The sequence below is a fragment of the Meles meles genome, chromosome 4 (genome assembly GCF_922984935.1).
Source record: "Meles meles chromosome 4, mMelMel3.1 paternal haplotype, whole genome shotgun sequence".
NCBI classification, from domain to species: Eukaryota; Metazoa; Chordata; class Mammalia; order Carnivora; family Mustelidae; genus Meles; species Meles meles.
Window position 1 is genome coordinate 102,314,112 of NC_060069.1, and position 18,189 is coordinate 102,332,300.

The following is an 18,189-nucleotide window of genomic DNA, read 5'->3' on the forward strand; positions in this document are numbered from 1 at the left end:
TTGGACTTGAGGATGAAAGACATGTATTGAGGATGGAGAAGAACAAACTTGGGCACCTGAAGGTCAATATCCACTTTACCAGCACTAGGATGCTTACATTTCTGTTAAAAAAAAAAAAAAAAAATATATATATATATATATATATATATATATGCTTTGACCTTATTTTAACCACATTGTTTTGGATTTCTGTTACTTAAGTTAAACCTAATCCTAACTAAAACAGGTAGATATTTTTATCATCCCTATTTTACAGATGAAAAAACTGAGAGGTTAATTGTCCAAGGTTGCACAGCTAGTATGTAGCAAAGCTGGGATTTGAAACCATACAGTCTAACTTGAGATCATGGGCGCTCATTGACTACACTATTTTGTTCCTGCTATCAGACAAAGGGGAAAGAGCCTACTAGAAAAAGAGCAATTGATGATGGCGATGATATTGAGAACAGCTGTGTTTTAAAGCTCTAGTAAGAAATGTATATTTAAAAAAGCTCTAGTAAGAAATATATATTTTTGAATGTCACCTCCTGAGGAGTTCTGCATTTGATGATGAGTTTCTGTCTGGGATCAAGACCACATTTAGGGTCCTTTTAAAAAGTATTTGGCCAGCACTTATATTTTAACAGGCACTACAACAATCAATCTGGCTTTCAACTTACAGGCAGTGTTGCTGCAGTTTCTACTTTGAAGACTACCTTCATGATTTTTGTTACATCTTTTTGTCTATAACTTTCTATACTTCATATTTTTCTTTAACAATAACTCATTTTTAATATTTACTGTTTGGCTTCCTCCCTAAGAAAATCCTTGAAATCTTGGGTGTGAAGTACTAAAAGTTCATTTATATACATTAAAACATATACATGTCTTTCTTTGAAAACCATCTTATGGGCACAGAGCTGTGCTGTGCAGATCTCCCTTCAAGGAAAGACATGCATGCAACGTGTTGCCCAGCTGCCAGGAGTGTCTGGCGGACAACCTTCTGCTGTTAGCTCCTTCCAGGTCAGGTCCCTAATGTCACCTCACCAGAGGTCATGTACTCCCAGGGCAGCCTCAACCTGGAGTCCAAGGGGGAGGCAGGAGTAATAAGGGCGGGTCATTTCAGTCAGATGCATGTCAACTGTGATTGGCAATATTTGCTTTAGAGCTTCCTCCTAGGAGTGGCCAAGTCTTTGTCAGGTCTGCTTTGTATTTTGATTTCCACCATGCACACCCTGTTTTGCCCCTTCTTTTCTCAGCGTTGATTCCAAAGGAGCAACTTGCACCCCCCATCTCTCTCTCAGCATGCTTCCAGAGAGTCTAACTTGCATGCCATGCTTGAGGAAATACTGTCCTAAATCATGTTTTTAGGACAAGTGTCAAAGGTCTTCATAATGGCTTTAAGATAGAGCATGAAATTTAAAAATAAAGGCCATGAATATGATTTTATGTGATTGAAGGCAATTTGGCTTTTATGCAGGGTATCCAAAACTTTTTAGTGCAATTTTAAGTCATTTAGTAAATGCTAGATGTTATTAGCTATTTGAAAGTTATAATAGTATAAGAGCTATTCAGATGATGGTTGAGAAATCAAACTAAAAAATTATCTTAATGGATTTTTTAAAAAGAATTTGAATCCCAAGACAAATGCTGTTTTTAAAAAATGGAACTAAATTACATTCTTTTATAATTATATTCACAAACTAAGTCTGCATATGACAAAATTCAAATATGTCACAGAATTTTGGTTCCTTTTTTAATTTGCCTGCATATAAAGAAATGGGCAGAAGAGAAACTGCCAGTCCATTCAGTAAATACTGTAACAATCCTGCTTGAAATCTATACATATAACAATTACTACTGTTTGAATGCCATGATTTCGGAATACTTTGTCCTACTGTCAGATCATTCTGAATCTAAATCAGTCAGAATACATGTAAATCAGCACAGCAGTGTTTAAGTTCAGTAACAAGGGATATCTTAAATAGGATACGTGGTTCAGTAAAATTTTCTAACTCTGAGATTGTGGCACAACTAGTTAACATTTGGAGAATACGTAACTCTTCTTTGTTACATTTCATGTCTGAGCATTGAGTAAAGATACTTATTTCTCAAAACTTGCCCCATGCTAAGAATTACCTGGGATGTTTGTTAAATGGGCTCCTATACCCTTTCCCTAGAATACATTTCAGTTCAGTCCATTTAGGGCGGGCCCAGAAATCTCTATCATAAATACAACCCCATATGTTTCTTATGTTCAGAGAGGTTTCAGAAACAGCTAATCGAGACACATATACTTATTTAAAACATCAAACATTTTTATAGTCATCCATTGCTACTTGGAGGACTGTGCTATATATTCGTGGACATCTGAATACACACTTGTTTGTGACTGGCTCTAGCATGTCTGTGTGGTTTCATTAGCTTCACTGGTCTAAGAATAGACTATTCCCCAAATCCTGGTCACCTGTTTGACAAAGTAAATTATTTTGAGAAGTTACTTTGAGAACTGTGAAGAAATTACTTTGGAACTGAGAGTTCCTGAATTGAAAAATTCAAATTTATCACTTCTAGAAAAGTGCAAGTTTAAAAATCAAACAAAAACATGATTTTATTATTAGGTAGAACTTAAAAGCATTTTAAAGCCACCACTAAACGTTTCTTAGTGAAAAACTACTTTACTTATATGTTATTTATTATTATTATTATTATTATTTTAAAGTAGGCTCCCCGCCCAACAAAGCTACTTTAAATAAATAGAAATCCTTTGGTGTAAGATTTTTTTCTCTTGGTAAACTTATTAAGTAGGACATATGTACAGAAATGTGCTTGAATCATGTGTGTGAATTCTTACAAAATGAACACACCCATGTAAGCAGGACCCACAAGAATCAGAGCATCAACATCCCAGAAGTCCCCCATATGCTAACCACTTGTTGTAATGTTGTAATATCCCCTTCCCCACCATGTGTGACCGCTATCCCGACTTCAAACACCATGTATTAGTGTTGTGGTTTTGAATTCTGTATTAATGGAATCATACAGTGTGTATTCTCGTTTGGCTTCCTTAACCATTATATTTGTGAGATTCATACATGTTGTTGCGTTAACTCTCATTTCGATATACTATTTCATTGTGGGAACACGCAGTTTGCTTATCTATTCTTCCAAACTACCATTTAGATGGTTTTCAGTTTGGGGCTATTGCAAATAGCGCTGCTATGAACATTGTGGCACATGTCTTTTGGTGAACATGTGTGTATTCATTTCTGTTGTAATACCTAATAACCTAGAAATGGTATTCCTAGGTTATTAGGTATTACTAACTCAACCTTGCAGATACTACCAGAATAGTTCTCCAAACTGATTGTACAAGTTCATATTTATATTTGTCTTCCCACATGTATGACAGTTCTGGTTAGTCCACATCCTCACCAACACTGTTCTTCCCATTTTAGTCCTTCTAGTAGGTATGAAATGGTATCACATTGTAATTTTAATTCGCATTTCCCTGGTGACTAGAAGCTAAGAATCTTTTTCATATATTAATGGGCCATTTTGTGAGGTGCCTGTTCAAGTCTTTTACCTATTTATCTGTTAAGATTTCTCTCCCTGTGTGTGTGAGAGACTTGTAGTTTTTTATGAATTCTGGCTGGATACAAGTCCTTTTAAGATATTTGTCATGAATTGTTTATGTTCTCGTTCCTCCACATTTTGATGACTTGTAGTTTTGATAGGAAGGGTTATTTATTTCCAGACCCACCTCCCTAAACTGGCTTAAACTCTGTTTCCCAGCTACATTTTCCTTCTTTAAGTGAGTCATCACACTGTCTATGACTACCTTGTTCAGCCAGTTAGTCCTCCCTACTTTTCTTCTGGTTTATCTATCTTTGTATGTCACATTTATTCAAACAAACTTCCTGGTTGTAAGGAAAGTACATACCTATGGAAAAAGTATATGACATGATTTACTACAAAGAGACACTAGAAATCAGGAGGCTTGAGTACTGGTATTAAGTGGCAGTGTGACATAAGGCATATCAGTTACCTCTCTGGAGTTCAATTTTGTCTTCTGTGTTAATGAGGTTGTAATAAATGACCAAAATTCTCATTAATCTAAGAAACTGTTTTATTTCAGGAGTATTAAACCCCGCATCTGCTTGTTGATAACCATAATAGGTATACTATTTGGTTTTTAAAGAACATCTTCCCTTTGAAAAAATCTTTCCAGGCACACCTGGGTGGCTCTGTCAGTTAAGCAACTGCCTTCAGCTCAGGTCAAGATCCCGGGGTCATAGGATCGAGCCCTGCATTGGGCTCACTGTTCAGCGGGGAGCCTGCTTCAGCCACTCCCCGTATGTGTGTTCTCCGTCTCCCACTCTCTCTCTCTCAAATAAATGAATTAAAACAACAACAACAACAACAACAACAACAACAACAACAACAACAGCCTCTTTGCAAATACAGAGGCAGGATGTAGTGTGGTGATTGAGAGTACTCTCTTCCGCATCAGGCTGTCTGGGTTCCAAAGACTGTCCTTTCTTTTACAGGGTGGTTCCTTATTTTTAGAACAGCGTGGAACAGTGGCTTTTCAGTTACTGATCAAGTAATCTTTTTTTCCTCGGCTCTTAAGAAGTCTGAAGCAGTTGTTAGAGAAGTGTCCCACCTAAATCTCTTGGGCCATGCTACCATTTCGCTGCACAACAGCCCAATCTCCCAACTACCTGCACCCAAATCTCTTTGTGGGGTTTTCTGTGGCTACCAGTGCCCGATCTACCTGTGTGCAAGTGCTGGGCACTGTGTCCCCCAGTCTGGATAACTGACAGGAGCTGGCTGTCAATCAATGACTGACAATCAATGACAATCAATGACAAGTACCCCAGTTCTCTTGCACCACAGGTGGGATAACGGAGGTGTGTATTCTTCAGTTGCTCCCGGAACTCCATAGCGGCATTGTGCTAAATAGTCCCAAGTGTTAACTCACTTGATAATGAATTTTTACAGGCTTCATTCAATTCTGTCTGAATTCTTTACTCCCCTATTGAGGTGTCCTGAGATCACATCCCGAATAGACCCCTGTACTCAACTACTTGTCTGAGTCCACTTCTGGGGTAACCCAAACTAAGTGGAGGCTCTTAGAACAACTTCAGTGGCATTTTATCACAGCCCACTTGAGAAAGTTGCTTTCCTTCTCTGTGCTCTTATATTGTAGCAATACGTTAAAAGATAACCCAAAGATATTAGGGTATTACCAAGTGGACTAAAAATCACCCAAACATTGTATAATGAATAAGCTTTCCTATGAATTTTTAAGCATTTCTCTATAAAAACTTGGCACTTGATATTAATATACTAATATAGAGTGGTTCATTTCACACTCCTCTTCACTTCCTTGTAAGTTGTTAGAAATACCTTTAAAAAAAGAAAACGTGTCCTAAGTAACATGTTGCTACATTGGATCTTAAATGATTTGGCTTGTAAAATCATGAATTACAAGGTTTAGTTCATTTGTCAAAAATAGAAGTGAGTACCACTGACCTCCTTTAATTTTTAAGTGGACTTTTAGAAACCATTCACTTTTTCAATCTGAAGTAATATTCAGGATGGCATGGGATTCTGTGTACTACACTTCCAAATCATATGGGTATATGATTATAGGACTTTTTGTAGTCTATTGTGAGGGCCCCAACTCAATTTCATGATCTTAAGTAATAATCCATAAAGAAAGGGAAAAACAAAAAATTTTAAAGTTCATACCGAAAATAGTAAGTCAAAATACAAAGAGATGGCATGTTTTCTAGCACACACACAAAGAAAAAATGTTAATTTAAATCCACTTTTTATTTTTTCATAGATTTTAACAATTATACACAACTTTTAACATAAAGATAGTGAAATCTCGAGGATAAGGAGGCAATATATATGGCCTCTTCTATTCGTTCTTCAGGATGGAAGGAAATTTCCAAAGGGTACAATGTATGAGGTTTAACACTGGAAAAATACATATGAAACTTGTTTAACTGGCTCCACTCAGGACCAGGCATAGCACAATAAATATAGAACTGCATCATCTTTTTAAAAGATTGTTGTAATTTTAACACATTCTTACCAAAGAAATATGATCAGTGACCAATTTGAAATTCTACAACACACAGGTGGAGGGACACTTACAAAGAATATCAGAGCATCTTCTCCAGCATCTTCACTCCCATACATCAACATTCTTAGAAGGGAGTAGGAATTACATCATAAATTCAGAACGACAAAAAACAAACTTGGTCAAACTTTCTTCATCATACCATTCATTACTATCACAATCCTAGTTTGCTGGTAGGTTTAAGGTAGCAATAGAACATTTCTGAAATCCTTTTCATTTCCACTGGTCTTCGGGCCTCTGGGTAGGAGGCCACATTGGAAGCAAACTGATAAAGCAGCACCATTAAGTCCGCATCTCAACAAATCACCGCATAATTTTTATCTTCCAGTATTTGGAAAGGTTAAAAAAAAGAGAGGTGCATGGAAGAATATCTATCCTGAAGAGCAAGCCACTGTCAAAACACGCAATCCGCAAGTGTTTCAACAAACTATCGCTGAATTCTCTACTCACAGCATCTTTCCTTAACGGACCAAAAGAAACACGTTACCTAAAAATTAAATAATAATATGCTGAGGCATAAAATAAATACTTTATTTATGCTATTACGTTTGGGTATTTGAGATTGTTAGACATGTTCACACACCCTTTCCTCTCCCCAAAGAGGAAAACAATGGTGCCAGCACTATTGGCCAGAAAGAGTTACTGAGAAACTGTTGTTCTCAGAGCTGTTCTGCAGTGTGCCTTACACAGACACAGAAATTATTACTTGAAAACATATACTGAAAAGACAGGATGAAATTATCTTTTTTTCACGTGACCCAGATTCTGTCATCAGCAGATATAAGAAGTAATTTCATCCCTATTAAACAGAATGGAAACTGTTATGCTGCTATTGCTACAGATATTCTGGGAAAACTTTCGAGCCAGTAAACTGGTAAACTGGTTGTCCAAAAGCTCACGAAACGAACATGACACATCACTACCTTGTAAAAACGTAATGCCACTCTGGCCCCAAGCATCTCTACAGTCCAGCTGGGCCTTAATGGTGCGAACAGCCTTTAACCACACTGAACCCCTTCTCGGTGGCATTTTACTGCCCCCCCCCCATATGATTCTTAGAAGCTCAGGCTTCTAAGACATTTGAGAAAAAGAAAAGGGTGTGATGTGGATCAAGTTCCCGGTGATTGTTTTAAATGTGATTTAAAAAATAATTTCCTGGTAATGCAGTAGTATAGTCCTTGATACTGAACTTTTCACACTGAAATACAATATGCTTTAACAAGAGGATGTTTAAGTTTCACCACCTGGCTCCTTTTCCACTTTTTTGGAGGGTACTGATTCATAAACTGTGCTGAGTCCCACAAACGCTTGTTTCAAAAACAGTAGAGTTTCCAACAGTTTCCTATAAACATTCCTGATTTATACTGGGGGAAGCAATGCATAATTGGAACATTAATCATTCATGTTTTTAAAAAAGCAATTATATCCTGCAAAGCAGTTACTTAGCAAAACGCTAAACTGTGAATAACCTTACCACATAGACATTGAGTCATTTCACAAAGTACCTGCCAAAATGTATAGAAATCTGGCCTTCCATTCCCAATCTATTGCAAAGAGAGTACATGCAGTAGTCCTGTTTACAATTTAATGGCAATGAGGAAAGGGCAAACCTAGGACAAGGAGGGATGTCACCCTACAGACAAGTTTACAGTAGTGTAGCCATTATATATCATATTTACTACATTCACCACTTCAGAGAAAGGATCACGGAGGCCTTTCAAACACTGGAAGAAAGGAATGTTTGTTTTATATAAGACCTACCAGATAAACAGGGAAACAAATGGTAACACACATAGGCACTAGTCTCGAAGCTGCACAATAAAGAAGCAAAGGGTTTGGCGATGAGAAATTTAGGAAAATATACACATATGAGAGTAGCTTGCTCAGGAAAGGAAGGAAAGAAATCACAGTTCTAATCTTCAAGGCTACGAAATGCGTTCTGCATATCTTCAAGAAGTTGTGCGTAGTCGGCCTTGATCTTTGCCTCACCGTCTTTCACTGGATCCTGAAAAAGACATGACAGAACTCAATTTGCCTTTGGAAAATAATTTTCAGGACAGGTAGTAAGTTACTTATATTGAACATATTTTCAGTATTAGGCTAAGTGAGTTATACTGGCAAAACATAGGCAGGAGTCAAAATTATCCTTATTTCCCTTTAAAGTAGAAATGTATGGAAGGAGGAATACCCAATCTATCAGAAAGAAGACAAAATTTTGATTCCCCTCAAACTAACAGTACACTATATGTTACTTAAATTGCATTTAAATACAAAATAAAAAAAAAAAAGATAAAATTCTGGTTTTGTATTTGACTTGCTAACTGTATTCAGTGACCAATGGATTTATCCTCAACAATGTGCAAAGTAAGGGGGAATTATGCAGTATCACATATTAGATGCATTCTACTGCATGTACATGATAGTTGGAATTAATTTAGTCAAAACATAATTTATTGTTCAAGGTCTTCTAACAGCACATTGGCACAGGGAAGTAAAATTTCTAAAATAATCTTAAAAGGCAACACGTTTTAAATCCCTATGGAAAATAACGTAATTGAGCAGTATGTGTAAAAGAGACAGAGACTTTAAAATATTTAAACTCTCTAACTGAATTGGTCTCTTTCTGGGAACCTGTAATAGAAAAATACATAAAACCAACTACATAAACAAAAGGGGTCCATAGCAACAACTGGACATTTCTTAAATACTTAACAATAGAAAAATATCACTCTTCAGCCACAAATAATGCTACAGAAGAATATTTAATAACAAAAAAATAAGAGGGGCGCCTGAGTGGCTCAGTCAGTTAAGCGTCCAACTCTTAATTTCTGCTCAAGTCATGATCTCAGGGTCCTGGGATTGAGTCCTGTCTGGCTCCTCACTTGGTAAGGAGTCTGCTTGAGGATTCTCTCTCCCTCTGCCCCTTTCCCACTTGCCTCTTGCTCTCTCAAATAAAGAAAGAAAGAAATCTTTAAAAACAAAACAAGAGGGGCGCCTGGGTTGCTCAGTGGGTTAAAGCCTCTGCTTTTGGCTCAGGTCATGGTACCAGGGTCCTGGGATCGAGCCCCGCATTGGGCTCTCTGCTCAGCAGGGAGCCTGCTTCCTCCTCTCTCTGCCTGCCTCTCTGCCTACTTGTGATCTCTGTCTGTCCAATAAATAAATAACATCTAAAATAAATAAATCAAATCAAATCAAATCTTTAAAACAAACAAAAAAACAAAACAAAGAGCTTTAAAAAAAAAAAACCGAGTTGTCAATCTGATATACTGTGCATGTAAACAGGAAAAAGATACCACCTCGAATCACACTACCAGAAATCATCACTATATTACTATTGAAAATATATATTATAGTATATATTATATATATTACTATTATTACTATAATAGTAATAAAACTATAGTATACATAGTATATATTACTATAATAATATACTATATATTATGCTATATCACTGTTGAATATATTTATATTATATGAATATAATATATAAATATAATATATATTCATATATTCAAATATTCACTCATGTATTCAATATACATTCAATATATATTTATTTAAAAAGAGAGCTTTTCCCCTTAGTTCAGGAACAAGAGGAGGAGGTCCACTCTCACCACCTTTTTAAAAAAAATATTTTATTTATTTATTTGAGATAGAGAATGAGAGAGAGCAAGCATGAGCTGGGGACAGAGGGAGAGGAAGAAGGAGGTTACTCACTGAGCAGAGAGCCCGATGTAGGGCTTAATCCCAGGAACCTGGGATCATGACCAGAGCCAAAGGCAGACACTTAACTAACTGAACCACCCAGGCCCCCTGATTGCATATATTTTTTATCCTCTTCTTATGAATGTATAATTTTATTTTAGTATTAGTTTTGGGTGTATAATATAGTGATTTTTAAAAATCTTTTTTAAAGATTTTATTTATTCATTTGTCAGAGAGAGACAAAGAGCACAAGCAGCAGGAACAGTAGGCACAGGGAGAAGCAGGCTACCTGCTGCTCAAGGAGCCTGATGACCTGAGCCAAAAACAGATGCTTAACTGACTGGGCTGCCCAGGTGCCCCAGTAACAGTTTACTCCTAATCCTCTTCACCTGTTTCACTCATTCCTTCAGCTATTTCCCCTCTGAACTATGAGACTGTTCTCTATATAAGAGTCTGCTTTTTGGTTTGTTTCTTTTTTCCCTTGTTTGTTTGTTTTGTTTCTTAAACTCCGTATGAGTGAAATCATATGGTATTTGCCTTCCTCTAACCGACTTATCTCACTTAGCATTATACTCTCTAGATCCATCCATGCTGCAAGCAGCAAGATTCCATTCTTTTGTATGGTTGAGTAATACTCCACAGTATTTATGTGTGTATCATATTTTCTTTATCCATATGAATGTATAATTTTTAAAAAATAAAATTTGGATCAAATTACAATATGGAATTTTTTGCAACCTGGTATTTTTCACTCATTATACCATAAGCATTTCCCCATATCTTTGCATTTTTTTGAAAAAATATTAATGTCTTCATAATATTCTTGCTAGAATTGTACATGCCATAATTGACCCTGTTCACTCTTGAATGACATTTAAGAAGTGTAATAAACAATTTTTCACATAACATATAAAAATCTCTGATTATTGTGTGTCAACTATACTTCCAACTAAAAAAAAAAAATCTGATTATTTCCTTGGATTAAATGTTTTGAATTGGAATGGCAGGACTCAAAGAGTGTGAATATTTTCAAATTCTTGATACACTGAGTGTCTATTTTTACTGATTTACTTTCAACCTGTAGTGTAAACAAACACTATATATGTAACACATGGTCAGAAAATCGTTCCCAATTTCTCAATAGGTGATTAGTAAATATTCTTGTATGTCATGACTTAGAAATAATTAAATACAACCCAACTGATCAACTACTTTAAAAACAATCTTACACATTCAAGCTTCTACTGATAATTTCATTTCATTATTTATGTTGTATACTTAAAAAAAAATGAGAATTCACCTAGAAGTTAAAAACAGTGTGTAATGGGGGGTGGGGGGGATGATGTGTAATAGGATACTTAGAAGTAAACAGCATAATTCATTTCAGATGAGCATGGAGATAAGATGGTAATTGGTACCTGAGGAAAAGTAATTGCTCTTCAGCCATGATTTTAGCTCTAAATTGGCTGGCAGTTCAGACAAAAGGGAAAACATGTCAGCATTTATTTTAGACATGACATACTATAATTTTTATCTCTAGAATTCTTATTTGAATGTAAATTTGCAGTCTCTTCTGGTTTTACATAACCTGAGCATGTGTGAAATGATAAAGGCTAGTCTCACACACCAAGTTTGTGAATAAATAGGTTGTTTGTAAAGAGTTAAAAAAATAAAAAGAAAAATAAAAAATAAAAAGAAATATTTCCTACTTTAAAAAGTTCAGTAGAAACAAAATATACCTTGAATTTCATGGAGGAAAGTTTATAGAGGATCTCTCCCATGTGCTCACGGATAATGGACCATGTGATTTTATTGTCACTCTGTGCAGTGGTCTCAACAGCTCTACGGGCCATATCATAAAATGCGATCATGTTGGACAGCATCCCAACTGTCTTGTAGAATGGGCAGAACCTAGGGTTTAAGTAAAAATCAAAATAATAAATATAAAATCCAAAGCAGATTCATACTTCATCCATAAAATACTGGAGCACTAGCTTCTTTATTAAATATGCAGACTACTTATATTTATCAGATGATAATAATGAATGAAAAAGAAAAGTGGAAAAGACTAACAACTATTTGAGCAGAGCTTTTGGGTAGAGATGGAATATAGGGTGGATCGATAGATGGAGATATTTATTTATTTAAAGAGAGATGTTTATTTATATCTATTAAAATAATCAAAGAGGAAGAACAATCAAACAGTACTGCTATAATCTAACAACTCTCTGAAGGTTTGTTTTTATACAGTGCAGTTAAAAGAATAACCCAGATGGTAAAACAACGATGTTGCAAAGACTCCTTGTGATAGCGGGGTTAAGGTTTAATGAGTAACAGAAAAGCAGAAAACTGCAATTTCCTAAAGTAAACAGTAGTTCCTTCCCCCATTAATGCGTTCATTTTCAGTTACCCATACCTTTTAATAATGAGGACACACAAGTTAACATTCCACTTGGATCACATGCACACTTATCAACTTTCCGACACATTTAAACACACTTGCGTACACAATTTTATGCACATTCTATATTACACTTTCTGAACAATTTTCCTTTGGTTAAGTTATCTTTGTATGGATGGCCGGGGTTTCTTAAGTTCCTGATACAGATTTCTGAGGCTTACTGATTGTATTGTTGTGTTTTCTGCTTGTCCTACATTCTGGTAATTTTCCTATGTGTTCAGTTCCCTCTTCAGTCCAAATATGATCTGAGGGAGAAAAGCTAGCCTATGATGAAACTGCTTAATTTACCGAAGTTTAAAAGAAATGGATACTTTAAATAAGCCACAGCAGTAGCAGACACAAGTGGGACATCTAACAGAGACTATGGCAGAAAGAAAGAGACTAGGACTACTAGGAAAGTAGGACATAATTACTTAGTAAAAGAATAGAAGTGGCACGGGCAGTTGTAAGAGGTAGTGAGAAAAGCATCTGAGGGAGGCAATGATCCCTGGATTTTACATACTACACCACAATCTAATCTAATTAAAGATGGCTGGATAATGAGTAAAATCAAAGATAAGGGGACATATTAAGTCATTAGATATTTGCTATGAAAACACAAAATAAACCTATATATTGAGTCTGAGTTGTGTCTATATGAGGGAAAAAAAAGGATTTCTAGTGTGGAGGCAGCTCTTTCTTCAAAACTCAACAGAGTATCTTCAAATAAAAAGAGAATCAGGATAGGTTACCTGTCATAAGGAGTATATCCATTTTGTTGTAAGAAATCATCTTTGATAAGTTTTGCTACCTCCAGAGTGATTTTATCTGTTTCCGCTAGAGAAGCCTAGGGAAAAAAAAATTTTTTTAAAGAAATTTACTTCCATAATATGGGACTAGTGACTGTAATAATTAAGCAAGCAAAAACTGTATAATCAACACACAATCATCCATCATTAACAAATTCACTTCATAAATGCCTGTTGATTTTATTGTGGTAAAAACATGTAACAAGCTTTCATCTTACCCATTTTTAAGTGTAGTTCAGTAGTGCTCAGTATATTTGCATTGTTGTGAAACAGACTTCTCTAACTGGTCATCTTGCAAATTGGAAACTCTATACCCATTAAACAGAAATTCTCTTTTTCCTCCTCTCCTAGAACCTGGTAACTACCATCCCACTTTCTGTTCCTATGACTGTTGTGTGACTACTTTAGATGGAATCATACTGTATTTGTCTTTTTGTGACTGCGTTATATCACTTAACATAATGTCCTCAAGGTTCATCCATGTTGTAGCATGTGTTAGAAGTCTCCTTCCTGGGGCATCTGGGTGGCTCAGTGCATTAAAGCCTCTGCCTTTGGCTCAGGTCATGGTCCCAGGGTCCTAGGATCGATCCCCGTATCAGGCTCTCTGCTCAGCAGGGAGTCTGCTTCCTCCTCTCTCTCTCTGCCTGCCTCTCTGCCTACTCTCTCTCTGTCAAATAAATTAAAAAAAAAAAAAGTCTCCTTCCTTTCTAAGGCTGGATAATATCCCATTACATATACACACACCACATTTTATTTATCCATTTATTAGTCAAAAGATAGTTGGGTTGCTTCTCTCTCTTAGCTATTGTGAATAAGTGCTGCTATGAACATGGGAATACAAATAAATTAATCTTTTTTTGAAACACTTTGTTCACATCCTGTCTTGCTAGCCTATTTGAATTCTGAGTCTTGAGTTTGTTTCAAAAAAATCTTCATATCCCATAAACAGTTACTTTTAAATTTTTTTTAAAGATTTTATTTATTTGACAAAGCAGAGACACAGTAAGAGAGGGAATACAAGCAAGGGGAAAAGCGGAGGGAGAGGGAGAACCAGGCTTCCTACTGAGCAGGGAGCCCGACACAGGGCTTGATCCCAGGACCCTGGGATCATGACCTGAGCCTAAGGCAGAGGCCTAACAGCTGAGCCACCCAGGTGGCCCTAAACAATTACTTAAAAAAAAAAAAAATTACATGGTGTTTAGAAATATGTATATGCTTGGGGTGCCTGGCTGGATTAGTCAGTGGAATGTACAACTCTTGATCTTGGGGTTTTGAGTTTGACCCCCATGGTGGGGGGAAAGATTACTTAAAAATAAAGTCTTTAAAAAAAAAAGAAACTATGTAAATGCAAAGTATAGTAAGCATGTACTTATCTATGTCTGAGTGCTGTTAGAGCTTCTTTAACTATCACTGCCTCAAAAGCTTTAACTTTGGCAATCATTCTAATCAGCCTAGCCAGTAAAGATTTGTTGGAAATGGTGGCAAAGGAACAAGCCCAGTAAGTTAACCGCAGTCTTTTATCATCTATGTGCAACTAAGCTTCTTAGAGGTAAGTATCTGGTCTTCTCTCTTTTCTTTCTCCTGTTTTTTTTTTTTTTAATCCCTTTTATCCCTAATCCCCTCTTCAACCATAAGTATTAAATTGTGTATCCTTTTATGTGCATAAATTCATTCACTTTGTATTAGTATTTTAAATTATGTAAAGCAGTCACGTTTGTGTCTGAGACTTTTCCAGAACCATCCATGTTGCCATGTACCACACAGTTTGCTTCTAGGTCTTTCAGACCTCATTCTCCATGGTATGCAATTTCCCTATTTTTGTTTTTGTTTTTGTTTTTTGAGAGATAGCATGTGAGGTGAGGGGGAGCAGAGGGGGAGAGACAATTCCAAGCAGGCTCCACACCTGGCACAGAGCCCAGTGTGGGGCTCAATCCCATGACCCTGAGATCACCACCCAAGTTGAAATCAAAGGTCAGATGGACAGTAGGTGGCTCAGTCAGTCAGGTGCCTGACTCTTGATTTTGGCTTGGGTCATGATCTCAGGGTTGTAGGACTAGGCCCTGTGCTGGGCTCTGCTCTGACCATGGAGTATGCTTGGGATTTTCTCTCTCCTTCTCCCTCTGTCCCTCTCCCACTTGTTCTTGCTCTCTTTCTCTCCCTAAAAAAAAAAAAGTAAACAATTATAAGTAATGAATTTCAAATACTTCTTCCACATTGGTTGAGATGTCCTTTTTCCATTACATTGGTGAGTTACAATAACAGATTTTCTGTGTTGAATCATATTTGAATTCCTGAGATAAACTTTACTTACTCATGCTGTATTATTCTTTTTAATACCCTGCAGAATCTAGGATTTTGATACCTGCATTCATTAAGAAAATTAACTTGAGATTTTTTTGGTCCTATATTGTCTTTTCTGGTTCTGGAGGTCTTTGTTTCTACTTCCTCATACTTAGGGCCACAGTACTGATTTATAAATAACGAGTATTTAATATGTGCTAGCTATGTAATAATACTACCATTTGTGGAAAAAGAAATTAGGAGATGACTTTATAAATCCTTCTGATTCCTAGCCCTGGTGCTCTTGCAAAAATATAACAGATCCAAAACATGCCACCTCTAATTTGGTTGGTGATGGGTACACTGTATTTTAAGAAATAAAAGTAAATCAAGTGTTTTTCTCATCTAAAGTATTAACGAGGACTATGCCAAGTGATACAAAGGATCAAAAAGAATACAAAGGCCCGAACAACTTAGTTACCCCTCTTGATAGACCATTTTGAAGTACAAGCCCCTCTTCTTGAATCTGGGCAAGATCTGTGGCTATGACCAGAGCACAAGACAGAAGTGATATACTAGTTGTGAGACCAAGGCTTAAGAGGCTATTGGATTCTACTTCCTCTCTTTTTAATCAACTCTCTCTGAGAGCCCTAAACTGTCACAAGGAGATACTACGTAGAGAGATAAATGCCCAGCCAACCCTTAGCTATTCTAGCCATCTCAGCCCGAGCACTAAACATATGAGGGAACAACCTTTCACATAACCCCAGCCCTCAGCCACCATATGACTACAACTGTATGAGGGGCCCAAGCAAGAATTCCAATGGTCCATCAACCCCAAAACTACGAGCAGTAAAACACTGTTCAAACCACTAAGTATTAGGAGTGGTTTGTTACTCAGCAATAGATAATCAAAACAATAATCATCTTTCTGCCTTCCATAACACAAACAGGACCTGCAAATATCTGCTGGATAAAGGATAAGCCAAACTTCTATTAGTTCAAAAAATATTTAATAAGTACTCATTTTGCTAGGCAAGAAGCTCATATCCAATGTTCTGTCTGTCCTTCCAACAGACCAGTATAACTCACAGACCTGTCCTCCATGGGACTTAACCACTCACCTTTCCCACAAGCTGTACAATTTCTGCCAGGTCTTCTTCCTCCTGCAGAATCTCCTTAGCTTTGGTCCTCAGAGGAACAAATTCTGTGAAGTGTTTGTCATAGTACTCGTCCAAGGCACGCATGTACTTGCTGTAGCTGATTAACCAGTTGACAGAGGGGAAATGCTTACGTTGAGCTAGCTTCTTATCTAAACCCCAGAATACCTGATTTAAAAACAAAACAGACAAATACAGTAAATTTCTGAAAAAAAAATTTTTTTTGAAGTCAGAGTATATATGTTTGTCCTAAATATTCAATTCTATGATATTCTGGTCAAATCATCAATCTTTTTAGTATGTCCCACATATAGTTGAAATAGAATACAACTTACAATTAAAAAAATATATTCCTTTTAGTTTCAAGATGGATATCATTTATAATTCAAATTGTATCTGAATTTCCTTAGCAGTGTGGCAAATCTGATAGAAGAAAAATGAATGGACTCTTCTGAAAACTCATTATGGTGCCATATAAACAGAGAAACCAGAAAGTTCTTACTGACAGAATAGAGTCTTCACTTTGATTAAACACCTTGAAACATTCTGACTAAATTTAATTCCCTATTAAAGGCCAATCCAATAAGATCTAACAGTCATTTTTCTAAGGCCAAATGTTCACATATATTTTATGCATTCTTAACTTTGCTCGCCCTTTCCCTGAAATTGAAACTCAAAATGTTAGCAAAATGTTAGCAAACACCTTGAGAGTTATAAATAAATATAGCCTCTGCTATTTCTTTTATCAGATACTGACAGAAACAGAAGCAAATATTCTCTTTCCCCCACTAACAATACACATATATATGAATATATCAACATTTATTTTCTTTGCTATTTTCTTTACAATAGCCCTGAACTGTATACATCTTTCACTTAGGCTTCTTTTGATAGCCAAGTTGACTAGCTATCCACTACAATTCATGCCTTGTCACTGGAAGAAGCTGCGTAGGCAGAAACTATATTTTCCAGCTTGGCTTTTTCATCTGGGTGTGGCCCACTAGAATGAGTGGGGTGACTGCCTCTGAGCCCAGAGTTCACAGTGTGGGTGTGCCTTCTCCACCATTTCCCCCATGCCAATCTGATGCAGGAAGTTATCAGGTTGGGTGACAGTGAAGCCCCAAGCTGGAAGGAACCCTGCTCTCTGAATTACGAGTGAGTGGGAAAGAGCCACCCTCTGATACAATCATCTGCTTTAGACCACACTATGAGAAAATAGAAACTTCCACTGAGTTTTTGCCATTATGCATTTTTAGGCCTATTTGTTTCTATAATTAGGGTTACTCTCACTTAAAGGCTAGTATTATTCTAACACTAATAAAACTCTGCTATTCTGGATGTATTTTCCACTTAAAGAAATTTAGTTTGTTATAAATCTTGGGCAAAGAGCTAAGAAAGAATGGACAGTATTAAAAGCTCTGAGTGACAAAATGTTTCTAAAACAGACTTTCCTCCTGCTTACTCTTCAGTGAGTAAATTAAATACTTCACAGTGATTTAGATAATGACATTAGAGCAGAGCCAGGGTGGGAAACCTCAGAAGTTGACTATGCTAGGAAAAGATATACCTGAACAATACCAAGAGTAGCAGATGTAACTGGATCAGAAAAATCACCACCAGGTGGAGAAACCCTATATTTAAAGGGGAAAAAGTCAT

At 36.5% G+C, this 18,189-nt stretch overlaps 1 protein-coding gene across 3 annotated transcripts in view; it reads right to left on the minus strand.

The window, feature by feature from the left end:
* Nucleotides 1-5,801: 5,801 nt before the first annotated feature.
* Nucleotides 5,802-18,189, minus strand: part of ATP6V1A (ATPase H+ transporting V1 subunit A) — a 62,991-nt gene continuing 50,603 nt past the window's right edge. For all 3 annotated transcript variants that reach the window (XM_046002865.1, XM_046002866.1, XM_046002867.1), the window contains exons 11-15: nt 18,101-18,164; nt 16,498-16,701; nt 13,037-13,131; nt 11,584-11,755; nt 5,802-8,141 (exon numbers count right to left, since the gene is read on the minus strand). In XM_046002865.1, the coding sequence (XP_045858821.1) occupies nt 8,049-8,141; nt 11,584-11,755; nt 13,037-13,131; nt 16,498-16,701; nt 18,101-18,164 (628 nt within the window). In that variant the 3' untranslated portion in view covers nt 5,802-8,048. The remainder of the gene's footprint in view (nt 8,142-11,583; nt 11,756-13,036; nt 13,132-16,497; nt 16,702-18,100; nt 18,165-18,189) is intronic.